General features: G+C 42.7%; 8 protein-coding genes across 11 annotated transcripts in view; 7 read left to right on the top strand and 1 right to left on the bottom strand.

The window, feature by feature from the left end:
- Positions 1 to 538: 538 nt before the first annotated feature.
- LOC108034106 (palmitoyltransferase ZDHHC3) lies at positions 539 to 3,032 on the top strand. The gene is made up of 3 exons (XM_017108883.3): positions 539 to 1,021; positions 1,083 to 1,526; positions 2,045 to 3,032. The coding sequence occupies exons 1-3, from the start codon at positions 906 to 908 to the stop codon at positions 2,313 to 2,315; spliced, it is 831 nt and encodes a 276-aa protein (XP_016964372.1). The 5' UTR covers positions 539 to 905; the 3' UTR covers positions 2,316 to 3,032.
- Positions 2,892 to 7,974, bottom strand: LOC108034105 (SET domain-containing protein SmydA-8). Of its 2 annotated transcripts, none has more exons than XM_017108882.3 (4): positions 7,549 to 7,974; positions 4,661 to 4,990; positions 3,689 to 3,915; positions 2,892 to 3,631 (listed from the first exon to the last, which is right to left on the bottom strand). In XM_017108882.3, exons 1-4 carry the CDS (start codon positions 7,902 to 7,904, stop codon positions 3,033 to 3,035), a joined length of 1,512 nt encoding a protein of 503 aa, XP_016964371.1. In that variant the 5' UTR covers positions 7,905 to 7,974; the 3' UTR covers positions 2,892 to 3,032. The 2 variants fall into 2 exon arrangements, with proteins under 2 accessions (XP_016964371.1, XP_016964370.1); XM_017108881.2 differs by lacking the exon at positions 7,549 to 7,974 and adding an exon at positions 5,260 to 5,627.
- Positions 7,975 to 9,170: 1,196 nt separating this feature from the next.
- Positions 9,171 to 13,000, top strand: LOC108034028 (voltage-dependent anion-selective channel). Its single transcript, XM_017108767.3, has 4 exons — positions 9,171 to 9,329; positions 11,488 to 11,807; positions 11,967 to 12,194; positions 12,262 to 13,000. Exons 2-4 carry the CDS (start codon positions 11,488 to 11,490, stop codon positions 12,560 to 12,562), a joined length of 849 nt encoding a protein of 282 aa, XP_016964256.1. The 5' UTR covers positions 9,171 to 9,329; the 3' UTR covers positions 12,563 to 13,000.
- A 319-nt stretch (positions 13,001 to 13,319) lies between these two features.
- On the top strand, positions 13,320 to 14,701 carry LOC108034026 (voltage-dependent anion-selective channel). Its single transcript, XM_017108766.3, has 3 exons — positions 13,320 to 13,785; positions 13,946 to 14,170; positions 14,235 to 14,701. The coding sequence occupies exons 1-3, from the start codon at positions 13,463 to 13,465 to the stop codon at positions 14,581 to 14,583; spliced, it is 897 nt and encodes a 298-aa protein (XP_016964255.1). The 5' UTR covers positions 13,320 to 13,462; the 3' UTR covers positions 14,584 to 14,701.
- Positions 14,702 to 14,879: 178 nt separating this feature from the next.
- On the top strand, positions 14,880 to 16,286 carry LOC108033470 (voltage-dependent anion-selective channel). The gene is made up of 3 exons (XM_017107806.3): positions 14,880 to 15,476; positions 15,618 to 15,848; positions 15,902 to 16,286. Exons 1-3 carry the CDS (start codon positions 14,983 to 14,985, stop codon positions 16,200 to 16,202), a joined length of 1,026 nt encoding a protein of 341 aa, XP_016963295.1. The 5' UTR covers positions 14,880 to 14,982; the 3' UTR covers positions 16,203 to 16,286.
- Positions 16,287 to 16,328: 42 nt separating this feature from the next.
- Positions 16,329 to 17,991, top strand: LOC108033462 (voltage-dependent anion-selective channel). Its single transcript, XM_017107798.3, has 3 exons — positions 16,329 to 16,929; positions 17,311 to 17,541; positions 17,596 to 17,991. The coding sequence occupies exons 1-3, from the start codon at positions 16,433 to 16,435 to the stop codon at positions 17,894 to 17,896; spliced, it is 1,029 nt and encodes a 342-aa protein (XP_016963287.1). The 5' UTR covers positions 16,329 to 16,432; the 3' UTR covers positions 17,897 to 17,991.
- A 572-nt stretch (positions 17,992 to 18,563) lies between these two features.
- On the top strand, positions 18,564 to 23,496 carry LOC108033979 (leukocyte receptor cluster member 8 homolog). Of its 2 annotated transcripts, none has more exons than XM_017108700.3 (6): positions 18,564 to 18,773; positions 18,869 to 20,246; positions 20,315 to 21,053; positions 21,113 to 21,317; positions 21,376 to 21,583; positions 21,638 to 23,496. In XM_017108700.3, exons 2-6 carry the CDS (start codon positions 18,952 to 18,954, stop codon positions 21,789 to 21,791), a joined length of 2,601 nt encoding a protein of 866 aa, XP_016964189.1. In that variant the 5' UTR covers positions 18,564 to 18,773; positions 18,869 to 18,951; the 3' UTR covers positions 21,792 to 23,496. The 2 variants fall into 2 exon arrangements, with proteins under 2 accessions (XP_016964189.1, XP_016964190.1); XM_017108701.3 differs by having other exon boundaries at positions 18,866 to 20,246.
- A 229-nt stretch (positions 23,497 to 23,725) lies between these two features.
- LOC108033902 (nitric oxide synthase) overlaps positions 23,726 to 25,338 on the top strand; it is a 35,946-nt gene continuing 34,333 nt past the window's right edge. Inside the window, exon 1 of one of the 2 annotated variants that reach the window (XM_017108566.2) lies at positions 23,726 to 23,845. In XM_017108566.2, the coding sequence (XP_016964055.1) occupies positions 23,826 to 23,845 (20 nt within the window). In that variant the 5' untranslated portion in view covers positions 23,726 to 23,825. Of the gene's footprint in view, positions 23,933 to 25,338 lie in introns of both variants that reach the window. The other variant, XM_044094257.2, reaches the window with a different exon arrangement.

Here is a 25,338-nt window from a genome sequence, read left to right as displayed (position 1 = left end):
TTATGTTTAAAAATTATTTAGCAACGTTTGGGTTACCTTTCCATTTATTTTATTTAAAGTTTGAAGGTGAAGAAATTGATTTAACTAAGTCTTTATGTTTGTAAATGTTTTTTTGTTTTTATGTTTGTAAATGTTTTTTGTTTACATTTTAAAAACAATCTACGAACTAGGATATAACACTAAAATGTTTTTCCACGTATTCCTAAAAGTTAAAAAAAAATACTAACGTTATCCATTATATGTTATTCAGGGTTTGCCCCAAAAACCATACTAAAATTAAGTGCTGTGAGACTGACGACGGGTTTCTTAGTTGGTTCCAAACTAACTAATCCCAAAACCGTCGGAAACTCCACATAACATTATACGCACATATATTAAAAAAATGCTTAGATATTTCTTAAAGCCCACAATAGGTATTGCTTTTTGTTTTATAAGCCGAAATATTAATTTATATTTTCCATATTCAAACATTTATTTTTGCGTAGTAACCCCCGAAATATATTGTCCTACGCCCATGAGGGATAGGGTTTTCCAGTTGTTAAGCAGTGCAATATTATCGCGCTTTCTGCGAACGGTCACCCTAAATAAATAAAGACAATTTCAAGCGTAAAATAAACCCTAAAAAGTCAATGATTCGCTCGATTTGTGAATTGTGCACCCACCATTGAGTGGGCAAAGTGCGGCAGCCGACGAGACTGCCCCCAGGATCCCCGAGTACCGCCCACGAGCGGATCGAGAAACGGCAGAGGAGCCGAGGAAGTACAGCAACAATTGTTATTTTCGCCGTCGATTTTCAGGGGGAGGGGGCTACGGACATCAGCCCCTTCGGTTTCTAATTGAATTAAAAGAAAAGGGGGTGAGGCAATAATACCCAGGTTAGTTCAATAAAAGCCAACAGCAGAGCAATGGTCTTCATCCGGGATCCCTGTGGCATCGCCTGCCTGGTGGTCACATACGGGGCAGTTCTCTACGCGGACTATGTGGTCATCCGCTGGATCATCTTGACCACCATGCCGGGCAGGTGAGTAATATGCGCTTTGTTCGACAAAAAACTTTTTACAAAGGCAAGCTACCTCCGACAGCCTCTGGATGTCCTTCCATGTGGTGCTCTTCAACACCGTCGTCTTCCTGCTGGCCATGTCCCATTCTAAGGCCGTGTTCTCCGATCCGGGCACCGTGCCCCTGCCCGCCAACCGACTGGACTTCTCCGACCTGCACACCACCAACAAGAACAATCCTCCGCCCGGAAATGGCCACAGCAGCGAGTGGACGGTGTGCACCCGCTGCGAAACCTACAGGCCACCCCGCGCCCACCACTGTCGCATCTGCAAGCGGTGCATCCGGCGCATGGATCACCACTGCCCCTGGATCAACAACTGTGTGGGCGAGCGCAACCAGAAGTACTTCCTGCAGTTCCTCATCTACGTGGCCCTGCTTTCGCTTTACTCCATCGCCCTCATCGTCAGCTCCTGGGTGTGGCCCTGCGAGGAGTGCAGCCAGAACGTGATCGAAACCCAGTTGCGAATGTAAGTTTGCCTCGCTATAGCTATAGAACCTTTTTTGGGGTGTTCTGATCTGAATGTTAAGCGGCATGCCAATTGTAATTGTTGACAAAGCGGACAAATCAACCAACAAAGATCCCTAAAAGTTTTATATACCTTTACATCTATGACTTATGTATCACCTGCATGAGGAAACTGTAGTTACATTTTTAAATATCTGCATATCACAATTAACTTAATATAAAGTGCAGTTGGATAATTCCTAAAGCTATCTTTTGAAAGTATAGCATTTATATCAGATCACACTTAAAACACACCCTAAAATTTACCTATCAAAATGGAAAATTTTAATAATTATATACATTGAAGTTATGAAATGGTGCCCATTTAAGAGCTGAAACTTCATTAATACCATTGCAATGGGAAAATGTATTAAAGGTATGTCGGTGACGACAACTAAAGAAACAGTGTATGGAAATATTGATGGGATTTGAATACTTTTAGTAAAATGTTTAACATCTGCCTTACGATTTCGCTTTCAGGATTCACTCGGTTATACTTATGCTGGTGTCGGCACTCTTCGGCCTGTTCGTTACGGCCATCATGGTGGACCAGCTGCACGCAATCCTGTACGACGAGACGGCGGTGGAGGCGATACAGCAAAAGGGCACCTACCGGCCCAACCGGCGCAAGTACCAACTGCTGGCCGATGTCTTTGGACGCGGACATCCGGCGCTGTGGCTGCTGCCCTGCACCAGTCTGAACCACGCCTCCCGCTACCACGATACGCCTCTTCTGAGCCACGAGGTCTAGGGCCAGGAAATATTCTTTATATTTTGTCCCTGTGTTTATTGTGCGGCTAAGAGAGCCCAGGAATGTTTTTAGTTTTTAATTATTGTGTGATTTTTTTAATCAGCCTCCCCACCCACAGCCAGTCAAATTCATTCGTATTTCGTATTGTGTATTATATGCAGATTCCAACTTAATTTATGCTTTAGTTTATAATGGTTTGAAATTATAAATATAAAGAAAGCAGCCTAGCGGAGGAAGGAGCATACTCAAAATGAACATGATATTTTATAAGGAACTTTTTGCAACAGCTTGATTAAAATGCGTGCGTAGATCATTTGTACACCGATGAACACCAATGAAATCTTCGGCCACCCGGGGTATTTTTTACCAGTATCCAACTAAGCAGCACATTCTGATTTGAGAAGTAGAAAAATCTCAACGTATACATTACTACATAGCTATGTACCGAGCTAGGGTATAAGACCTTACAAGAGCATTTACGATAGATACGAAGATACATAGACGCATATACCAAAAATAAAAAAGAGATCAAACACTCAAACAATACTGTGCAGCAATAGTTTGTAATAATTGTAATCACTTTTTAGTTGTAGTTTATTGTTCTTTTGACATTTACGACCTTCCACCAGCACTAACAAGATTTTGAATGTAACACCGTCTACCACAGTAGTGTCCCTTGAACAGTTCCCAATAAAGCTATCCGATATGCATAAGTAATCAATCGAGTTCGCTTCCCAGGCCCTCCACGCTCAGAGTTAGCTGCTTCAGCGCCTGCTTAGCCACTCCGCAGAGAACTCCCTCCTGGGAGCTCTTGTCCTCGAACTCCAGGATCTCCACGCACTCCTTCAGAAGATCTATGGCGTCCACGAGGCGGGCACGCAACTCTCCTCCGTTTAGCTTGCCAGCAATAAACCCGCTTTTGGCCAAGAGCACCAGGGGAACGTGCAGCTCGTAGAGATTCATGGCTCGGGTTCGACTGAGACCGGGTTCGAAGGTATTCAGTACCCGCAGCACTTGGCGACAGAGCTCCGCCTTACGCTCCAGTTGGTGATCCGGCAGCTGGACCATCTCGTAGCCCTTGACCCTTCCGTACATCTCGATGAGCAGCTGTCTCAGCCCTGTGGCGATGAAGTGCTGCGGATGGAGCAGGGATTTGTACTTGCGCAGCAGTCGTTCGACCTCTTCGAGCCGCTTTGCTCCCATTTCCAGGGCTTGCACTGAGTTTACTTCGGACTGAAGGGATATGAGCATAGCCACCGCCTCCGAGTTGGTAGTGGTAGCTCCGCAGCTGCCGCAGTTAAAACTGGTGTCCAGTTCTGTAAAGTTTGGACTTAGTAAGTTAACTAACTAAATGTTAAATCGTTGGTGCTCACCCGTCGGCTCTCTGGGGACTTGGTATCCCTCTGCGCACTGACCACACTTTAGGCTGGAAAAGTGCGTTCCCAATTCGGTGGGATCCAGACAGCGATCGCACTTGCAGCTGAAGAACTTGCCCTGCTTCAAATGCTTCTGTCTCTGGGCAGTGCCATCCAGAGTGTACGTGTAGCTGTGATGCAGTGGCTGACCCTCCTCCAAGTCCACCATGGCACGCAAGCGGATTCTGTAAATCAAAATAGAGGAGTTGAAGGTATGGATCCAAATATAATACTGTAGTAATTTAAACATTGTTTGAATGAGTTTTCTTCGTTTGAATTAAAAACAGAGTTTTAAAAAATGTAGTATAAAACAAGGAAGAACGCTATTTTCGTGTGCTTCGACTATCAGATACTCGATACTAAGCTTAGGGTAGCAAAAGGGAAAAAGGGATGTATAAGTAGCAGGAAAAAGAACATATAATTAACAAGGCGATATTGTAAAGCGCCACCTACCTGCTATCTCAGAATTTAAGCGTTTTGGCCGTGTGTGGGCTTTAGAGTGGGCGTGGCACATTTTTATAGATCAATTGATAGGTATTAATGAGACAAATATGTACATTTGACCTATCACATTTTTGTTAGTGTGAGTTTTTAGCAGATTGTGGTCGTTGTAGTGGAAACAAACTTGCGCTGCGCAAGAAGCTTAGGACTCTACATGCAAAATTCCAACATTCAACAACTAGTGATCCTGATCAAGAGTGCGCGGTCGGAAGCGCTTCCTTCTACCTTTCCGTCGAATCTATAACATTTTACTCTACAAGTAAATTGTGCCAGACTTTTATTAATATGAAGGGTGAGAAAATTTTCACACTCTTCAGCCCTAAAGAGACTGAAATATAACTCAGACTTTACGTATTTAGAGCAAACGTACTGTATTTCATCTAAAAACTTATTTATACACACGGCATGTAAACATATTTCCACACTTACTTGTAGCCCTCGCTGGGATAGATGCTCCTGGATGTGTTCGGAACACAATTGTGGGCCAGAATGCCGGTGTAGGGGAAGAGGCACCTTAGGGGATAGCCCTTCGAGCTTCTCGCCTCAAAGGCGTTCACCTCCAGCACTCCCACCACCTGCATAATCAGTTCCTCACTAAACCGGGAGGCCAGTTTGCAGGGACCCCGCAAATACTGCGCAATATTAACGCGATCCGCGTGCCACACATCTGCGTCCTTCTTCCGCTCCTCCTCGTGGTGCTCCATTGGTGCCACCTCGCTGTCCCATCGCTCGGGATTAGCCTCCTTCGCAAGCAGAACCCTGGAAGGCGAAAACTCAGAAAGTCAACAAGGGGCTGTACCATATAACAATTAGCCTAAATATAAAAGTTTTTAACCCAAATTAGTTACTTCAGGGATATACCCGTAGTTCACAGAATACCTCGTTCAAAATAAATCAGTATGTTATATTATTATTTCTTCTTGTTTAAAGATTACTTAGACACCCCTGTGATCCGAAAAATGCGAACAGTGGTCATTTCAGTTTGTTTTTTGGCTGGGTCTATTTTTGTTCCTCCCGCTGGGCTTCACCTTAGGGGCATAATACAATCCAACTGCGGGCAGTGGCTGCTCCCACTGGGAAGAGGGAAGAATCGTGCCCGAGAACCCCTCAGCTCCCGGCACTCCAGCTGGAAATGAGCGTTATCCTCATTTCCTGAGCAATCCTCGCACAACGGCCAGCCGCATTCGATGCACTGCTCCTCCTCTGGATCCAGATCAGATTCGTAGCATCCCAGGCACACCACCGGTCCATTGCACTTGGGGCCCACGGCGAATGGCAGCTCCTCGATGAGTAACCCGCGGCCAGGAGTCGCGCCCTTGGCCACCAGATAGCGTCCGCAGACCGGACTTGTCTGAACCGACGTCCGATTCACCGACAACGTTGCCGGCGATGTCATTTCGCTGACTGACACCGGCTGGCCGAACGCAGATCATGGGCAAACCTCACAGATGACGCTATCCCCCCACTACATAGCAACATTCTGGCCTGCTCCGACATAAAGCATCATATTTGCGGAGCACAGTGGGCCCCGGGTAGTTGCATACAAAAATTATTATTTAAAATATCATTGATAATTAAAAAGCATCTTCTGGCGTTACTCTTGTAACATGACATGACCTTTCTCCTTTTTGTTATTTTACAAATCTATAAAACCTGTCCTAAAGAAGGTCCACTCTAATTCACATATCCTGAGTTGCTGTGACATGATTGTGCTATTTTTATTTAATATATACCTATAATTTGAATGTGCGGCGGATTAAGTGAATATACAATAATTCTTTTCTTAATTTTTAATCGATATGGAAAAATGTAAACAAAATAGAAGTTTGTAGAGACGAAGTTTTTGTCCTCTTCCAGCTTAAATTGGCACTTAAAATTTATGTGTGTTACGAAAATGTATATTCCAAAAATATGTATTCGTATGACAGTTAAGTATTTTAGTGGTCTGATAAAAACAATTTTGTTTTAAATTCTGAAATATGATAATCCCTATATCTTAAAAACTGAGAGACATGTTCATAAAGTAACGGACGGAAATGGCTAGATAAAGGTGTCCAGTGATGCTGATCAAGAATCATAATACTGTTTGCATGGGTATAAAAATAAGACACTGATATCACTATTATTTCAGCTTTTATTAGTGTTCGATATACCCTTGACAATATCATAGTAGCCATATAAATGATCGGAAAATTGGTGGGAAAATATAATGAAAAAATAATTTTTTGTATTTTTAAGTATTTCGAATTTATATCTTCATCAAATCATTAGATCTAGAAAAAATTCTTAAAAAATTAACATGGTTTTATTAACGTTAATTATTTCTTATGACTGCAAGGGTATACAAACTTCGGCTTGCTTAAGCTAACTTCATTTCTTGTTTTAATTTAAATTACTTTTTATACCCTTGCAGAGGGTATAATGATTTCAGTCAGAAGTTTGCAAGTTTAACATATACCTTTCTAAGCTTGGATATAACATTTTTAAATTAGTTCTGAATTTCGAATTAAATTTTATCAAAATCGGAGGACTATATCATATAGCTCCCATAGGAACAATCGGAAAATTAGTGGTAAAATAATATTGAAATATTATATCTTCGGTGTTTTTTAACTTATAAACTCATACGCTTGGAAATAAAATGTTTTATTTGGTTTTGAATTTCGAACTAAATTTTATCAAAATATATAGCTGCCATAGGAACGATCGGAAAATTAGTAGGAAAACATGAAATAAAAATTATATCTTTTGTGTTTTCTAACATATAACCTTATAAGCTTGAAAATAACATTTTATTAAAATCGGACGACTATATCATATAGCTGTCATAGGAACGATCTAATAATTGGTGGGAAATAATGTGAAACAAATTATAGGTTTTGACATATTATCTTATAATATTGGGAATATACATTTTTATATTTTTAAGAATTTCGAATTCAATTTGATAAAATTATTGATTATTTTTTATAGCTGCATGGGTATAAAAACTTCGGCTTGCCGAAGTTAACTTCCTTTCTTCTTTTTAATGCAAATTAAATCCATTTAGGTAAATCATAGAATAATAGTCTGAACATTCTACAGACGATACCATATTCATATTATTTGCTCCATCGTGCCCTACTCTGTTTTTGATCCACCGCCTTCTTTGACGTCGTCGCAATGAGTTTTCTGAATTTGCCGGCTCGCATGCGACGGCTGAGAAATGGGCCGCGTCTGCCAAAACTAATATTGGTACAGGTCCCCCAGAGGCCCCTGGTCCCCCAGATTCCGCAGAACTATGTGAACTGCCCCCGCTGGAGCCCCGCCGAACTAACCTCAATGGCGTTATGCAATCCAACTGCGGGCAGACGCCATCATCGCTCACATTCCCGGCGAAAGTGACACGTGCGGCGGAGAAGACCTGGCACTCTCCGCGGTGATCAGTGGCGTCATCAGCGTCGGCACACGATCCACAAAGGGGCCAATCGCAGAGCTCGCAGCGGTCCAGCGAATCACCGTCCTCGCCGAACTGAAGGAACTGGTAGCACCCGAGGCAGGCGATCCCACTGTCCCGCTTCGGCCCACGGGCGAAGGGCAGCTCCTCCAGGACTAGGTCGCCCCGCTCCACGGGGGATGAGGTGGCCAGGCACCGTCCCAGTATGGAGTCCTCCCTCAGGCGGGCCTTCAACATGCTGTCGTCTCACGAGAAATGCACTGGTCTTGATTAGAGCCCATTTGAATCCGATTATGCGGTCGATTGGCTGCCCTGCACGAGCGGTATGCTGGGACTTCTAAAAATAAATTGCATCTCAAACACTCAGTTGTTGTTAGTGCCTCTAATGGCTTACCTCCTTTTAGCATCATCATTTTTTCTATACCACTTGAAAATTATATCCGTCATTAGTCAAACGATGCGGTGAGCTATGTATAAATGTAAAAAATGGATTTCCAGGTGAAGGTATGCTCTTCTTTAAAGTCTGCCTTTTTTTTGTATCAATATAATAGACGCTTTAAATTTTATTTTATTGTTTCATTGGGACTGAGTTAACTTGAAGTGAGTTAATCGTAAGATTCTCTACAAGCGTGTTACTATTTACATAAAAATAACTGTTTTTTCTTTAAAGATTAAGACTCTTACGAAGCTGTTTAAGCATTTAAAATCCGTTACTAAAAATATGGTTTTTGGTTTAAACCTCGATAGTGACAACACTTATCGATAGTCCCATATTCATAGTCTGTTAAGGCAGACGATGTTTCCGCAGTAATGGCCAAATTCATCTTCAGTCGTTTTTCCGTTTGAAATACATTTTCTTGAGATGGAAAGTAATTAGATGTTTTAATTCAGTCATTGGTCTACTATGTATATGCTTTGATTCTTTGGTTCAGGTTCAGGAGTCAATTATTGGTTCTTGAGGAAGTAATTGCATTTTGGTTTCCTTCCTGTCGATTCCAAAACGTTCTTCTTGGCAAACTTATGTCCTTAATTTAATTTACTTATTTATTTTTATAAAGTCCTGGGACAGTAAATTGGAGGAATAAAAATAAAGGTTTTTGGCGTGCCCTACAATGCTAAGTTTAATGTAGTTAAATGTGTTAAATGTAGTTAAACAATGAAAGCAAGTTCCGAACTGTTTATTATATTTCGGGAATAACCTTGTGTAAAGTAGCATAATTTCTGATTTTATTTATTCTATCAGTCTTCAAAATGTTTAAGAATTTCTATCACGAAAATGAATATAGTTCGGTAGTCCCCTTATTTTCGTTACTAAATTTTTGAATTGGTTTTTAGTTTTGATACACAGTTTTATTGAGAATGATAGCATTTATTGCATTTTTTATCTCTGACTTTGGGTTGAGTTATATCGCCTAAGATTTTAATCCTCTTACCTCCCTCTGTTAGCCACTCTGTTAACTCACGTTAACATTCTGATACCTAGACAGTGCTTCCAGGTTATCCAAGCCCCTACATTTTTTAGGAAATTCGTGGTGGGATTTTCAATTTGCCAGCTGGTAACACTGCGGAAAATTACAAAATTTTGTGGTGTACGTTTGTCGTGGTTGTCTCTGTTCCTCTGCGTTCCGCATTACACTCTAACCAAACTAAAACTCATTAAAAGTAAGTACCGACCCTTCTAGAGCTCCCGATACCTGCAGAAAAATGCAATAAAAGATTTTTGGAAGCGAAAATATGGGGTTTTCGGTGCTAGTGATTTCATAACCTCGAAAAGAAAAATTGCAAGTAGACACGCGCATGAACAAATGGCGAAGGGCTGAGCACTTTTTTGGACGACGAAAAGCGTGTTGTTAATTGCGAATGGGGAGTGTTTTGGCAAACAATCAAAGATAAATCGGCAACTAAGGTAGAAACTCTGCCGGTCAGCTATCACACGGACAACACCTCGCACGCACACCAGCGAAGGCACAGTTCATTGGCAGCAGCTGCCGGCGAATCGAAAAAGAAAAGAAGCAGAGAAACGATGGAAAAGTGCCTGGCGAAATTCTGTTACGTAACACTCGCAGCCAATGTGCTGGCGCTCTCGTTCAATTGTTTTGATCAATTCCGTTCGTTATCGCCATGTTGCCACCCACCTCGGCTCGCTCAATAAACATTCAACCTCGCTCTCGACTGTTCTTTATCACTGTTTGTTTGTGGTCATGTGAGGCTTGCACTTTTCGATTGTGGGTGATGGTGTCTGCGTGACGTCACCTGGAAAATCAATACCCCCTGGCGCGACACCTTTTCGTGCTGTCCGCCTCGGGCCTGCATTAGCCCATCGATTTCCCTCGCGTTATGCAACTGGCGGAGGAACGGGGCGAACACCCTCCCACTTTTTAACCTCCCAGTCAAGGTCATCAGCGAGATGCGCTGATTCATTTTCACCGGCGAACACACCTCCCAGAATCTCTTCACTATCTGGTGAGCAGGTTATATCACCTGACATCGAAAGAATAAAAGCAGTTCCTCCCATTTCTCGTTTGGCCGCTGGCCATAACGACTTTTGTTTGCCGCTAGCCGCTTTTCATAATTTTCCGCCTTGATTGCTTTGATTTTTCCCCACCACTGCATCTTTTAAACCGCACGGAACAAAAAATTGATATGTTAGGCCATTTACATTTATGATTAAACGGAGCATAATGAAGCACGTATCACATCGTAATGGAATATTAAAACATAAAAATTAATAAAAAGCTATAAAAAAGGAGGAATGGCTGGGATAACACCCCGGGATTTGGCTAGAGGCTATGAATAGCGCCATAACTATACTTAATTTTACAAATCAATACAGCGTTATATTTGCTTTCTCTGTTCCCATTATTCGCACCGCGAGTGTATGTCGCATTCTTGACGTCACGCAAATAGAAACACGAAGCAGAGACCAAAGCAGAGGCTGCAAATGTGCAGTTAGCTGCTGTGTCAATGATCGCTTGCCTAGCGGACTAAACTGACCAGCAATTAATGCCAGCGAGTACGGAACGTAAACACACACAGGAACCACAGCTATGGGAAGAAAAATAGGGACAACTCATCTCACGACACTTTTTTAAAGCTTTGAAATGACTAACTTAAGTGACTTAACTTTGAGTATTAACTAACATCATGTGAATAAAATCATGATCATCAGACTCTAAGAAAGTCATCAGTTTTCTGTACTACTACAGTCGCCAATAAATAGAGTAAACAAGAATTACACAAAAGAAGCCCTCAGGCCTTTGGAGGTTAATAAGAATTAGTCAAAACACCCAAAGTTTTTTCTATAAATATTTCGTAATGAAAAACTACATGTTACGATAGATTAATGTGTAAGAGTAGTAGTTCTTTTGCTGTTTCCATTTATCCCACTTTCCTTGACTCTTTCTTTTACCCCGACGTACATTGACCCTCTCTCTGTCACCAGAAAATTTGCTTTCTCCCTTGAACACTAATCTAAATTGATTTGTTTATTTTCGCCGCAAAAATTGACATTTAGCCAAAGTGAAAATGAGGAAATGGCCTGAAAAATTCTTTGCCCATGTTGATGCTGTTTGTTCGCGCCCCTTAGTTTTAGTTTTCACTTTTCTTCTGCGTTCGTCAGAACACTTCTGATTTAAGTTAGACAAAAAGTAATTATCATCATGTTGCTGATAAGATTAAACCAGCCCCGTAAGTAAAGTTATCTTTCCTAACGCGCAATAATTGACCTGGCGAGTGAAATGATTTCGCAATAAATACCCCCATCACGACTATCGATTATTCACCAACTAACTGGCTGCGATTTCAACCCATTCCTTTCCAGATGGCTCCTCCATCATACAGCGATTTGGGCAAACAGGCTCGCGATGTGTTCAGCAAAGGCTACAACTTTGGCCTGTGGAAGCTGGATCTGAAGACCAAGACCTCGTCGGGCATCGAGTTCAACACAGCCGGACACTCCAACCAGGAGTCTGGCAAGGTCTTCGGCTCCCTGGAGACCAAGTACAAGGTCAAGGACTACGGCCTGACCCTGACTGAGAAGTGGAACACAGACAACACCCTGTTCACCGAGGTCGCTGTCCAGGATCAGCTCCTCGAGGGTCTGAAGCTGTCCCTGGAGGGCAACTTCGCTCCCCAGTCTGGGTAAGATTTAACAATTATTTTAACCTACGATATTAAGCCTTATCATTGCATTTACATAGTTGGTTTAAAAAATTGTGTTTTAATAAGGAGCTTGCATTTGCTTTCCCATTTGGATTTCGTCAGATAACTTATATTTTATAATCCTCTTACCACCAACAGAAACAAGAACGGCAAGTTCAAGGTGGCTTACGGCCATGAGAACGTGAAGGCCGATTCGGACGTGAACATTGATCTGAAGGGCCCCTTGATCAATGCTTCTGCCGTGCTTGGCTACCAGGGATGGTTGGCCGGTTACCAGACCGCATTTGACACACAACAGTCCAAGCTGACCACCAACAACTTTGCCCTTGGCTACACCACCAAGGACTTTGTCTTGCACACAGCTGTGTAAGTATAACTACCTCGCCACTGGGCTTAAACGACTCCAAATTAATGGTTTCCCTTTCCCGATCAGCAACGACGGCCAGGAGTTCAGCGGCTCGATCTTCCAACGCACTTCGGACAAGCTGGATGTGGGTGTGCAGTTGTCGTGGGCCAGCGGCACCAGCAACACCAAGTTCGCCATCGGCGCCAAGTACCAGCTGGATGACGATGCTAGCGTGCGCGCCAAAGTCAACAACGCCAGCCAGGTGGGTCTGGGATACCAGCAGAAGCTGCGCGACGGAGTCACCCTGACCCTGTCCACGCTGGTCGATGGCAAGAACTTCAATGCCGGTGGCCACAAGATCGGTGTTGGCCTGGAGCTGGAGGCCTAAGTCGATGGTTTCCCGCCAGTCGTGGAATCCTTGAACCTTGTCTAACATCCCCACACGCCCAACAACAAGAACAACAGCAGCCAGACAAGTGCAGTAACAACAAGAACAAACAAAATAAAAGAAAAGATATTCTTCAAAAAGTAACAACACACAGTCAAATATAAAGAGAATCTGCACATCCTAACGATTAGATTGGATCAGTTGTCACCCGGCCAGCCGGCCATTACCACATCCGCCCACTCCCTGCCCCAGCCACCCGAATCTGCAGAAGAGACACTGCCAACAAGCGTTGCAAGGGGTGGGTGGGTCAATCGCTTGGTCGGTCTGTCCGTCGTCGTTGGATGTAGCTTTGATTAGTGCATTGAAAATTAGCAAATTTGTTGTTGGCAAAAGTACAGTAAAAATACATTTACCTATTAAAAAAACATTGAAAAGGAATATTGTGGCTCAAAAGGCATTGCATTTTTCAGTTGTTAGAACCTAAGGGGTAGACCCATAGCAACTGGCGACTAAACTAGGACACACCACCCCAAACCACATAATCATTAACAACCATTATCTTTTCGTTGTGCATTTACATGAGAAATAAATCGAGAAGAAACGTATGTCATAATGGCAGCGCTGGTGGAGCATTTCAAAAGGATTGGGAACTCATTTTTTTAGAAGCTTTGAACCGCTCGATTTCATTAACAATTTTGGTTTAAGTACTTGTTAGGCTATGCTTAATCACAGGAACCAATGCAATGTAGTTCAAAGATGTCTAGCCTGTATAAAACTCGATACTGAACAGGCAGCATTAGATAAAAATTTTCGGCTAATCGAGGCTGTTAAGCGTAGTGAACAAAAATTTCGAAATCAGTCGGGCCTTATACACCGTACCACCTATTCATACCGCCCACAATGGCTCCAACGCCGACGTATCCCGACCTGGGTAAGCTGGCCCGCGATCTTTTCAAGCGCGGCTACCATCCGGGCATCTGGCAGATCGACTGCAAGACCCTGACCAACTCGGGGATCGAGTTCTTCACCACGGGCTTCGCCAGCCAGGACAACAGCAAGGTGTCCGGCTCCCTGCAGAGCAAGTACAAAATCGAGGACCAGGGCCTGACCCTCACGGAGCGATGGAACACGGAGAACTGGCTCTTTGGCGAGATAATGCAGCGGGATAAGTTGGCCCAGGGTCTGATGCTGGCCCTCGAAGCCAAGTTTCAACCAGGATCAAAGTGCGTACGGGCATAGGGTGTTATAGGGTTTGATATCTCTTTAGACAGAATCGGTGCTTTGATTTATTATTTTATTATCCCCATAAAAGTTTATCACAGCTTTAAAGCTCCATCATATTACCAACTATAATATAATTTATGATATTACTACCGCCTTCAGCGAGGCGGATGGAAAGTTCAAGATGGGCTACGCCCAGGAGAACTTCAACTTCCTGGCCGACATTGGGCTAAACTCGGAACCGATATTGAACTGCTCGTTGGTTGTGGGCCACAAGGAGTTCCTGGGCGGAGTGGGGACCGAGTTCGATATTGGCAACACCGAATTGAAAGGCTGGAAGGTGGCCTTGGGCTGGTCCAACGAAACAGCGACCCTCCATGGCGAGCTGTAAGTGCGAAGAAGGACAGCCCATTTAGGGGCTTTCACCCAAACCTTTCCCCACATTTTGCAGAAAGAACGGAGACACCTGGCTGGCATCGCTCTTTTACAAGGTCAACGAGAAGATCGACGCTGGTGCCGAGGTCACCAAAGGCGGCGGCGGTGGCGGAGCTACTGCCGAAAACCCGGAGGGCGGAGAGCAGGACGGGGGCGGAGACGTGATCGTCAACCTGGGCATGATCTACCACCTGGAAGAAGACGCCCTCATCCGTGCCAAGATCAACAACGTGGTGGAGCTGGGCCTGGGGTATGAGCAGAAGCTGCGCGAGGGCATCACCGCCTCCATTTCCGCGGTGCTGGACTGCAACAACTTCAAGGATGGAAACCACCGGTTGGGCGTGGGCGTGGCCCTCCAGTGCTAAAAGAGATCTGACGGCAGTTACTAAACGATTTAAATTTCCAAATTGGTTTAGCTTTATTCGAATGACAAATATATTTACTTTTTCGCCATAGCACAAATAAAGATTATTTAAAGAATTATTTAGCACGGTGGTTTTTTCAAAATTGTATCATCCTACGGAAGATATTTACACATGCTTCATAGATATTAAACGAGCGAGCAAAATGTTTATTCAAGGTAAATTAGTTACAAAGCACTTCAGTTATTCAACACTAAATTAAAGTAGATTTAAAATTATAAAAATATGATCAATACTTTGAAATTTGATCCGAGTCGCTTTGATCGTACTATCAGACTTTCTTCGGCCCCCAAATTCCGAGTAGATCCTAAACTTCAACGTCGGATGATTTTCAGTTGAACCATGCCCATGAGATACAGGATACGAAACTTGTTCAGGAAGAACAAACGGAAACGTCTGGCATCGGAGAACGAACCGGACTCCACTGATAACAGCGGGGGCGATGCACAGGCCCCCAGCAATGAGGATGAAGCCAAGAAGGAGAATCGAGTGGAGATCCTTCCGCCTCCGCCGATGGAGGGCGAGATGCCGTCCTACTTTCATGTGGGCCTCCTGGCCAAGATGTGCCTTACTCACGGATACTCCAATGGCCTCTGGAAGCTGCAGAGCACCTCGAAGACCGAGAAGGACTTCTTCCTCAGCAGCTTCGGCGAGGGCTATCCGACCTGGACCTCCGTCTACGGAGGACTGGAGGCCTACAAGGAGGAGGGTAACCTTCATGCTTCTCTTGCCTGGCTGACGGACGGATTCTTGCTGTCCGACATCGGTGCCCGTGGAGAAGCTCTCGGCGGGACGTGTTCCGCCGTCTTGAAGTCTATGCTCAGCACGAGTAACGGGTGAGTGGAAGATTAATCACAGGATGTTGGATTTACACCTTATTGGATATTGTTTTGTTCTGGGTTCAGAAACTACGCTTTGTATTCCAACATCATGGGATTCCTTTGCCTTTAATATATCGTATGTTAAAATATTTACAGATGTGAGTACCAATGCAAGGTGAAGTGTGCTTTCGAACGCAAGCCCGTGAAAGCAGAGCTCTATGTTCCGATTTACAAGGATCCCCTCTTCATGGGCTACATTCTGGGTGAGCCTGCTAAAAATTATCTGTTGGGTTACCGCACAGTTCTCAATGTGGAGGATAGAAAATTCGACATGCATGCCTTTTGCGTGGGTTATAGCAACAATTCCACAGAAGTGGGACTAAAACTGCAAGTTACCTCCGACTTTGTTGTCTTTACATAACTAAACGCCTATATTTCAGTGAGAACTTCGAGACCATTCGAGGATCGATCTTCCAGCGCATTGGCGAAAAGTGGGCCCTGGCCTTGAAGGCAGACCTTTACGGAAACGTGAATGCCAAGAGAGTTCACGTTGGGGGCCAGTACGAGCTGGAGCCTGGCACCTTGCTGAAGGCGAAAGTGCGAGGGGATACTCGCATTGGGTTTATATACCAGCGAAAAATTCGTGAGGACATTGAAGCCCTGTTTCACGTTTCTTTTCAGGGAAACGATCCCATCAATGGAAAGCATAAATTCGGCGCCTCTTGGTACTTCAATATGTAGGCGGTAAATGACCGTCTTTTGGCTGATTAAAAGTTAACAAATATATTCCGAAATATAAATTAGTTTAGTTTTGATTAAAACTTATGTCATTTTTTTAAATTTAAAACCCCTCTACTTTTCTTACTTTTCAGTTCAATATTGGTTGTTGGTTGAAGTGTCAGAAATTCTAGCGTTTTACGTCAAAATTTTAAATTTGTTTCTTTATCTTTGCGATTTTTTAAGTTTTATCAATGCCTAAAGCAAAGGAGAGGCTTCGCAGCCTGTTTCGTAGGAACAAAAGGCGCAATCGTCCTACCACATATCCCAAGGGTGAGGATACAAAAGAAGAGCAAGAGCCAGCTAGTCAGGAAGAGCCTCCAGAAGCCAGTAAGAAGGATGAAATGGAGATTATGCCGAATCCTCCGGGGGAGGGCGAAATGCCCTCCTACTTCCACGTCGGCGCCTTGGCAAAGGAGCTTCTGATCACCGGTTTCAAAATCGGAGCCTGGAAAATGGAGTGCACCACGAGGACGGACACGGACTTATACCTGAGCACCTTCGGCGAGGGATATCCCACCATGGATTCCGTCTTTGGGGGAATGGAGGTGTTCAAGGAAATTGACAAATACCACACATCCCTTGGTTGGTTCACCAACAATGAAGTTTTATCGGAAATCGGAGTGCATGGAACGAACTTTGAAAGTCGGTGGTACGGGCTTCTTAAGTCGACAATTGGCACGAAAGACGGGTAAGCTGTTCCTAATGTTGGGATTTTGTATTTTCGAGGGCAATGTGTGACTTTACCTTTCAAATTATTTGTTAATGGTAAACGTTTTCTTAAAAGTCTTAACTGTCTGAATTCCTTAACGATAATGTGGTCTAAGCTGTTAATGAACCCCCGTGTAAGTTCGCTTGCGATCGCTTTGCTAAAGTAATACCTTATAAAACATAGTAACCAGCATTGTTATAAGATATACATTTTTTTAACGTCGTTCCAGCAACTTAATGGCTATAGAACGCTGTATATAAACAATTTTTAAAACCAAAAATGAGTTTTAAAAGTGACTTCCACCACTGAAATAAAACTTTGTAAGGGACTTCTACCTTGTTAATTATAATGATTTTATAGAGTAACTTTTAAAACCAAGCTGAAGTGTGGCTTTGAGCGCAACCCTGTGAAAGTGGAACTGGTGTTGCCCCTGTACAAGGAACCCCTTTTATTGGGCTACGTCGTTGTTACGCCAGTCGACCATTGGCTGCTGGGATATCGGGCAGCTTACAACCTGGATGATAAAGGATTCGATAAGCACGCCCTTTGCCTGGGCTATAACAATGACAGGACCGAAGTGGGCCTGAAACTGTAGGTTCATCTTGGGTAAATTTAGAATCTACTCTTCTAAAATTGTACTTTCAGCGAGAATTTCCAGGACCTGCGAGGCTCGATCTTTCAGCGGATTGGCGAAAGCTGGGCCTTTGCTTTAAAGTCGAACCTCTATAGTTCCGAAAATGTCAAACAGTTTGCGTTTGGCATTCAGTACGACTTCCATAATGGAACGTTATTAAAGGCCAAGGTGCGCGAGGACTCAAGAACAGGGTTTGTCTATCAAACCAAAATCGGCGAAAACATTGATGTCATGTATCACCTGGCTTTTGATGGCGTAGATCCTGTTGGTGGAGCTCATAGGATAGGTGTTTCCTGGGACTTTCACTGCTAGAACAAACTACTAAAAGGCTTATACCGAACCCTGACTTTGTTAGTCCACCTAACTATCTATAATGAAGGATATTAGTATACATATTTACATTTAAATTAATGGTTATATTGCTTGTGAAGGCGTGTGGTTCCTCTCCTCTTATAAAACAGGATTACCTTCTCCAAGGCGTGGGTGGAATTTTTATCCAGATGAAATGACTTTCGTCCACCCGTTAAGTATACCAATATTAAACCTAATGTAAATGTGAAAATAATATAGGTAGTTTCTTAGTTGTTTCGGGGTGTATTTCAAATAAGAATAAATATATCAAGAACCCGAAGTATATAAAAACAAAATTTGTAAAGATTATATTCTTTATTTTTCGCTGTTTGATTTGGGAGCAATATAAATAAAATTATGCAGGAAATTTAAGTACCAATGCCAGTACTATTTATTTTATTTATTTTATATTAACATTTTAAAAATGACGTCTGGCTTTTTATAATATGTGTTTTAACCTATCCTTGATTCCTGCCAAATAATTCAAATATTTAGAAAGTTAAAAGATTTTGCGGGTTGAGGAATACCCCAAACATCTGCTGCAGAGTGACCGCTTCGTTAGGTGGGTTTTTGACGCATCAAGCGATGGTCACACCGAATTCCCTAGTCATCGATTTTTCTGTCTCTCTTCCTCATAAGAAAAAAATAGTTCATCTGTCCAGACGTGTTAAAGTATCGTGTTGAAATCAGGCAAAAAGTGGCGTATTCCGAGTGCTTTCGTGCAATTGCAGATAGTTGTTTGCATTGCCCGGCCGTTTAACTTAGTTATTGCAGCGCAAACGGCGTTTGAGACGCGCGAATTGAAGTCAAAAGTGGCAGTTCTCGGAGGCCAAAGTAGGTAAGAAATAAAAATGGCGTCACATACCATTGCACACACACACCCATACTAACGCCACATTTTCCACATTTTTGTTCCCTTTGTTCCGAAAGCAGGGGCTGAAATAGCAAAATTCAAAGGTAAGTTCAGGTAAAAAATCAAAGGCCACCTTTAGCGAAAGATCGTGAGAGGGAGTACCATGTCGGAGGCCATGAGTGCCCCGCCGCCCCTGATTCCGCAGCTGCAGGAGATGCAGCAGCAGCAACAGCAGCAGCAGGGCGGTAATGCCGGGAATCTCGGCCAGCAGTGGAGCAACTACGCCTGGTACGCCAACCAAAATGCCGCCTACCAGCAGCAGTATCAGCAGTACTACCAGTACTACATGCGCTACCAGCAGCAGCAGCAACAGCAGGTAACCTCGACGGTCAGTGCGTCGAATGCGCCGCCGGGCTTTAGCAATGCGCTGGCGGTACCACCGCCCCTTCCTTCGGGACCGCCACCCCCTCCGCCGCCTAAAATTGGCCAAACAGCGGCCCAAAACAAGCAGCAGCAACAACAACAGCAACAGCAGAAGAATTTCGGGGGAATACGTTTCAATTTAAATTTAAACCAAAAGCGTTTGGCTGGAGCGCCCAATCCCCTTCAACAACAGCAGCAACAGCACCAGCAACAACTTCAGCAGCAGCAACAGGTCATGCAGATGTACAATAACAACATCAACAACAACAGCAATAGCAACAACAAGAAGCGCAAGCGAAACAAGAACAAGAACTTTGATCAATCGGCATACACCAATCCGTTTACCAATCAAGCCCAAACAACACCCATAGCACCACCGCCGCCAATCATTAGCGCCAGCGATGTGGGCGTGCCGATTACGCCGGATTTAAGCAAACCACCGCCACCGTTGCCACTAGCCATAGTGGCCCCCACAGAGAATCCCCAAAAGCAAAATCATCAACAACAACAGCAGCAGCAGCAACACACCGCTTCCCCCGCTTCTTCCGCTCCACCACAAGCATCTACATTTAAGCGACCCAACAGCTTTCAAATGGCCTCCAACGATTCCTGGCCGGACGCCCTCAATCAATACGTGGCCCGTTGCTACTCAAAGTGCAACACAGACCTCGACAAGGATCAGATTGACATATGCCTGAAGGGCAAGATTATTGCGGCAGCCAATCGCAATGAGCTGTGGACGCGGGACTGGGACAACGAGCCCATGCCCACGGTGCACAGCGAGCGGGACGGCATCGATGTGGTGCTAAGCAATGTGACGCCCCCGCAGCCGCAGCGAAGCAACTACTTCCAGAAAAAGCTGGAGCAGGAGAGGGAGCGGGAGAGAGACCGCGAGCCGGATAAGGCGCAAAACAAGGCCTCCTCGGGTATAGTGAATCAGTTCAAGCAGAAGGTCAATCAGTTTAACAAGTCGTCGTCCGGCTACGGTTCCCATCATCACTCTTCGTCATCGAGATACTCCAGGAGTCGTTCGCGGTGAGTTTTGGGGTCACCCTTTGTCGAATTGAACTTGAAACCTAAACCAGTTTATTTACCCCTTTCAGCTCGCCGTCATCGTCAAACTCGTTGAAGTACTCGAGCAAAAAACGGTACTCGCGATCGCGCTCCCGTTCGCGTTCCCGCTCGCGGTCTTCCCGCTCCCGATCGTGCTCCCGCAGTAGCGATGCCAGCAGTCCCCCGGCGCGTAAGGTTATCCGCAAATCGGTCTCCAACGAATCCCTGAATTTTATACCACTAACCGCGAACTTATCTCGGAAGCAGCAGAAAATGCTGATGAAGAAGGGCAAACGCGCGGCGGCAGCTGCAGCAGCAGCCGCTGGCTTCGGTCAGGCAAAAAAGAAGCCGCACTTCTACTCCAACCAGTCGTCCGTTGGCGGAGCTGTTGATGATGACACAGCGCGCTTGCAACAGCGTGCGGCACGATTTTCGCAGCAGGGCTCCAGCTCGGCCAAGAAATCTGTCGTCGCCATTGCAAGCTCACCGTTTGGTCTCACCACGGCCAAGAACAAGAAAAAAATGATGCAGCAGCAGCACCATCGTTCTGCCTTCTACGAGGACACAGACGCGGCTGGCGGCTTAGATCTTCTCGATTTGCATATTGTAGGAACTTGTAGGGATCTAGAAAAATCGTTTTTGCGCCTCACCAAGGCGCCGTCACCGTCGGAGGTGCGACCTGTCGAAGTGCTCACCCATTCCCTGGTTAATGTAAAAGAAAAATGGCGTGCTAATCAGGATTATCACTATGCGTGTGATCAGCTGAAGTCAATTAGGCAGGATCTGACTGTAAGTGACTATTTCTTAAGTTACAAAAATAACGACATTAACCATTATTTTTTCTGTAGGTCCAGGGTATTCGCGATCAGTTTACAGTGGAGGTGTATGAGACGCACGCTCGTATTGCAATGGAAAAGGGTGACCACGAGGAGTTCAACCAATGCCAGACCCAACTGAAGATGCTGTACATGGAGATAGAGGGCAAGAGTGCCAATGCCTTGGAATTTACAGCTTACCGCATACTCTACTATATTTTCACAAAGAATACCTTGGGTAGGTTTATTATTTCTAAAGTGCTTTCGATTTAAATTTAACTGATTTTGGCATTTAGACATAACCACTGTCCTGCGTTCCATTACGGCTGATCAACGCGAGAATCCTGCCATCGCACACGCCCTACAGTTTCGTTCTGCGTGGTCGCTGGGGAACTACTGCAAATTGTTTTCCCTGTATAAGTCGGCGCCTCTTATGTCCGGTCACATGATTGAGTGGTTCCTGGAGAGAGAGCGCAAGGCTGCTTTGCGTGTCATTATTAAATCGTAAGCTAAGAATTAATATTTATTGATAATTGTAACTTACATTGATTTTTTCAGCTATCGTCCCAACATTAGTGTTGACTATATAACCAATATTCTGGCCTTTGAGAGCTCTGAAAAATGCAAAGAATGGCTAGACACCTTCAGTTTGCCGTATGCTGCCAATGGAGCGCAAGTCGATTGTAAAAACGCAGCTGCCATTGCCATTTGAGGCAACTTTCACACAAGGCAGATTACCTGCTGAGAAGCACTATTCGATTTTGTACCTGATTTCCGATTCGTTCGGATTTTAGTGTCCTTTGTCGGACTTTGGATGGAATTCCCCTGGCCCGCTTTAACATACTATGTACATATTTTGTAGATCGCGATTCCCTTTCGTTATGCAGTTAGGACCTTCTTTACTCTCTTTCTCAAGTTTTAAATTTTCTTTGAGTGAGAGCCTGAGATTTCTTCGCTTTTTTAGGACCTTTAAAATTTACACATCTTCGTAGGGTAAAATACTTTGAAGGAAAAAAGTTCATCAATAGAAAACGTACAACAAACATCACAGGAAACATAAATCTGCTCTACATTAATTTCTGAACTGCAATTCAAACTACTGCTATATGTAGTTGAAGGAATGCCTGTATGAGGCTGGCACTGGAGTCGATGGATGAATACATAAGGATTTGAGAAGGCTTGAACTATCGACGATAATACCATACCGCGGATCACAGATTTCACTACGAACACTGGAGTTACTACAATATCTTCGTTTACGTCATGGATGCGGCTACGGATACTGATTTTAACAACAGCAAAATCGGAAAACATCTATATTATAATTCGGTTGGCTGCGGTTCAGGAATATTTTCAAGTTTTATTGACTTATTCCTTCACTGCCTTTGAGGTCACAATTTTCGGAACATTTTCATACCAACAACGTGGGTCTGCATTACTTTTTCTACTTTTTTAAAAACAACAAAATCCAAGATCGAACCAGATCATCTACCCAAACTCGCCTAAGTTCTACAAAATTATCCTAAAATCAAAAGTGCGTGACCCCTAATGAACATAAAGAAATTGAGAACTGATGTGAATCAACTGCAAATGAGGGTACATACCTCTTGAAAACAACTCTACTAAACTTGAACTCTAGCAAAACTAACATGAAATTATACAAACGCAGACAAACAGAAACAGATGCAATCGCCGAAATCCGAGAGTCCAAAAGCTTGGCGCTGAGGGATCATCTTTGTTTCGTTGTTATTATTTTACTCATTTTACCGCCCTCTGATCACTTCATTTTTAAACTAGTTTTAAGGTTTAGGCTTAGTGATTGTTGTCTTATTTAAATTATTGCAAAGGATTATACTAATGTTCTGTCTCTCTATTGTATACCTGTATATATACATCCATCCAATCCACCACCAAGAACTACAAGAACGAGCCTGCATGTACGTTTCTCGGATGTTCAAGTCAACGTTTCGGAAAATGGCAAAGTCAACCTGGTCTTCCCCGTCGCCACTAATCATCGGTGAAATGGCAGTCAAAAGTCATCAAATATTCTCGACATTTGTAAGCTCTTCCAATTTTAATTCGTCTTACTAAAAATGATTGTATACAAATTTTGAGTATATGGGGTAGCACATAAGCAATTGGTCATAATCCTATGTTCAGTGGATACTTTTTTAAGGGGGAGTTTCACAAGAAACCTAACTCTTCTTTATTATACAGTAATTATACAATAGACTAGGATTGTAGGTATAGGCTAAGTTTACCTGTTATATTTATTTTTAATTTTTTGAATGTTGGAAAATGATGAAAAAATCCAAGATTTCAAATGCTTCTACCAATATTTATGCAAAACTTGGGAGCCCGTTTGCATAAAAAGTGAGAGTTACAATTCCGCTTTAACAATAAACAAACAAAACGTAGCAACTGGTGTTTTCTTTGGTGAATTTCCCTTTTCAGCAAAGGTCGTCCTGACAACATCCTCCTCTTCAAGTTGCACCCAAAATCACGAGCTTTAGCCAGGACACGCGCCATTCAGAGCTTGATGCAGCGTGGGAGCCGAGCTTTCGGCAAGACCCAAAGGATGCTGGCGGAGATTCAGCCGCTATTTAAGGATGCTGCGTTGCGCCTTAGCTTCAGTCAACGCGCGGCGTTCGAGTTCTTTGGATCGCGCTTAAAACTTAAATTACAAGGACCGAACTAAGAAAATCAAAGGATGCTAGAAATTCAAAAGAGACCTTAAAACCTTTTGATGCAGTGGTTCAATGAAGAGTAGGTGAAAATATTTTTTCTTTAATGTTAAATTTATAAAGGTGTGTGAAAAATTGAAGATCAATAAAATTAGCAGTGTTTTCAGAGGTAAAAGATAAATATAAACTAAAAATTTGTTAGACTGATATTCATTAATATTATTTATTAATACCTCTAACACCAAATATTAGTTTTTATCTATTTCAAGTAACGTAATGTTTGGTCAAGCATTTAACTTCTACAATATTGGGTTTAGAAAATTAATTTATGAAATTTTGAACCAAAAGTAACATTTTGGGTCATAACTAAATTAAAAAAAAAAACTTATCTATATATTTCGCAGTTGAAAAATGAAGATATTGGTTAAACTTTTAAAGTTTTGCAAAGCAAATAAGTCAACAACATTTTGGCGAAACCCTCTAGCAATGAAACTATTTTTAAAATTTCAGCTTTTATAAAAAGATATAAAGCGTAGTTATTAATAAAAAAGAAATTGCTTATAGGAAAAACAATTTTAGTTAGCCATTTGTTTTTATTTTTAACATTGTGAATAAGCGAACTTTGCCCTAGCTAAATTGTATTTGAGCATTAATTATAACCCAGTGTGACGAACGATTTGTTTTTTGGGTGACACTTTTTCAAAATCAAATTTTTCAAATATCAAAAATGAGGATGTTTCTGACATATATTTCCTACATATATATATTGTTTTTGAAGAGTGGTTGTTAAATTTGAACGGACCAAATTCGTATAGCTTGTTTGTGTTTTTTTTAATAAAAATATTTGTAGTTTGAATTTAACAAAACAAACTAGGCAGATGTGGAGGTTTTTAAAAAAATTATGGCAAATAAATTAAGAGAATAATAAGATAATTTTATTTTTTCTGGTAATATTATAAGCTTATATGCATAAAAACGAAAAAAAATTATAATTCGTCTTAAAAAAAATCATCACCATACCGAACAAAATCTTACTTACCAGACTTAATGGTAGGACAAAGATAAAACCCTTAACAATTGAAAAAGTTTGATCATATTCCTTATTTAAATTCAAGTCAAGAACAAGTTAGTGGACACCGAATTCAGTTTTTTAAATCCTAACCGTCTAAGTACCTCACACTGCTCCAAATAAATCAGCTAATTTGTATAATTGTGAGACAATAAATCTTGTTGATTTATTATAAGTGTCACGATAATCACTTTAAAATGAACACAATGCCAACCAGGAACTGATTGACTTACTGCTGAACCACAATAATCACTCTAATTCAAGATTTGATTAATGTCATGAGGACTCTAAAATGGAATAATCTGGCAATTAGATAAATCACTTGAAAGTGGGAAAAAGGAAACACAAGCCGGTGCGTTTTCGTAAAGTGCAAAATAATTAGTGGAAATTAATCTTTAATAAATACCCTCAAAGGCCGAAAGAGTTAAGGCTGAATTCAGAATTTAGATACCCCATTAAGTAATTAAGGCTGTCAAAGATGGGAAATTAACTCCTTAGCGTGTAAT

This window comes from Drosophila biarmipes, chromosome 2L (genome assembly GCF_025231255.1).
Source record: "Drosophila biarmipes strain raj3 chromosome 2L, RU_DBia_V1.1, whole genome shotgun sequence".
NCBI classification, from domain to species: Eukaryota; Metazoa; Arthropoda; class Insecta; order Diptera; family Drosophilidae; genus Drosophila; species Drosophila biarmipes.
Note: the sequence above shows the minus strand (reverse complement) of the source record. Positions and strands in the feature narration are given on the sequence as shown.

Bases quoted from the DNA above. Each gene is read 5' to 3' on its own strand.
- LOC108034106 (XM_017108883.3), top strand. From the start codon at position 906: ATGGTCTTCATCCGGGATCCCTGTGGCATCGCCTGCCTGGTGGTCACA. The intron at 1,022-1,082 runs GTGAGTAATATG...TACCTCCGACAG, and splicing joins TTGACCACCATGCCGGGCAG to CCTCTGGATGTCCTTCCATG. The intron at 1,527-2,044 runs GTAAGTTTGCCT...TTTCGCTTTCAG, and splicing joins ATCGAAACCCAGTTGCGAAT to GATTCACTCGGTTATACTTA.
- LOC108034105 (XM_017108881.2), bottom strand. From the start codon at position 5,627: ATGACATCGCCGGCAACGTTGTCGGTGAATCGGACGTCGGTTCAGACA. The intron at 3,916-4,660 runs GTAAGTGTGGAA...TTTGATTTACAG, and splicing joins TATCCCAGCGAGGGCTACAA to AATCCGCTTGCGTGCCATGG. The intron at 3,632-3,688 runs GTGAGCACCAAC...CAAACTTTACAG, and splicing joins AGTCCCCAGAGAGCCGACGG to AACTGGACACCAGTTTTAAC.
- LOC108034028 (XM_017108767.3), top strand. From the start codon at position 11,488: ATGGCTCCTCCATCATACAGCGATTTGGGCAAACAGGCTCGCGATGTG. The intron at 11,808-11,966 runs GTAAGATTTAAC...TACCACCAACAG, and splicing joins AACTTCGCTCCCCAGTCTGG to AAACAAGAACGGCAAGTTCA. The intron at 12,195-12,261 runs GTAAGTATAACT...TTTCCCGATCAG, and splicing joins TTTGTCTTGCACACAGCTGT to CAACGACGGCCAGGAGTTCA.
- LOC108034026 (XM_017108766.3), top strand. From the start codon at position 13,463: ATGGCTCCAACGCCGACGTATCCCGACCTGGGTAAGCTGGCCCGCGAT. The intron at 13,786-13,945 runs GTGCGTACGGGC...TACCGCCTTCAG, and splicing joins AAGTTTCAACCAGGATCAAA to CGAGGCGGATGGAAAGTTCA. The intron at 14,171-14,234 runs GTAAGTGCGAAG...CACATTTTGCAG, and splicing joins GCGACCCTCCATGGCGAGCT to AAAGAACGGAGACACCTGGC.
- LOC108033470 (XM_017107806.3), top strand. From the start codon at position 14,983: ATGCCCATGAGATACAGGATACGAAACTTGTTCAGGAAGAACAAACGG. The intron at 15,477-15,617 runs GTGAGTGGAAGA...AAATATTTACAG, and splicing joins ATGCTCAGCACGAGTAACGG to ATGTGAGTACCAATGCAAGG. The intron at 15,849-15,901 runs GCAAGTTACCTC...CCTATATTTCAG, and splicing joins ACAGAAGTGGGACTAAAACT to TGAGAACTTCGAGACCATTC.
- LOC108033462 (XM_017107798.3), top strand. From the start codon at position 16,433: ATGCCTAAAGCAAAGGAGAGGCTTCGCAGCCTGTTTCGTAGGAACAAA. The intron at 16,930-17,310 runs GTAAGCTGTTCC...ATGATTTTATAG, and splicing joins ACAATTGGCACGAAAGACGG to AGTAACTTTTAAAACCAAGC. The intron at 17,542-17,595 runs GTAGGTTCATCT...TTGTACTTTCAG, and splicing joins ACCGAAGTGGGCCTGAAACT to CGAGAATTTCCAGGACCTGC.
- LOC108033979 (XM_017108700.3), top strand. From the start codon at position 18,952: ATGTCGGAGGCCATGAGTGCCCCGCCGCCCCTGATTCCGCAGCTGCAG. The intron at 20,247-20,314 runs GTGAGTTTTGGG...TACCCCTTTCAG, and splicing joins TACTCCAGGAGTCGTTCGCG to CTCGCCGTCATCGTCAAACT. The intron at 21,584-21,637 runs GTAAGCTAAGAA...TGATTTTTTCAG, and splicing joins TTGCGTGTCATTATTAAATC to CTATCGTCCCAACATTAGTG.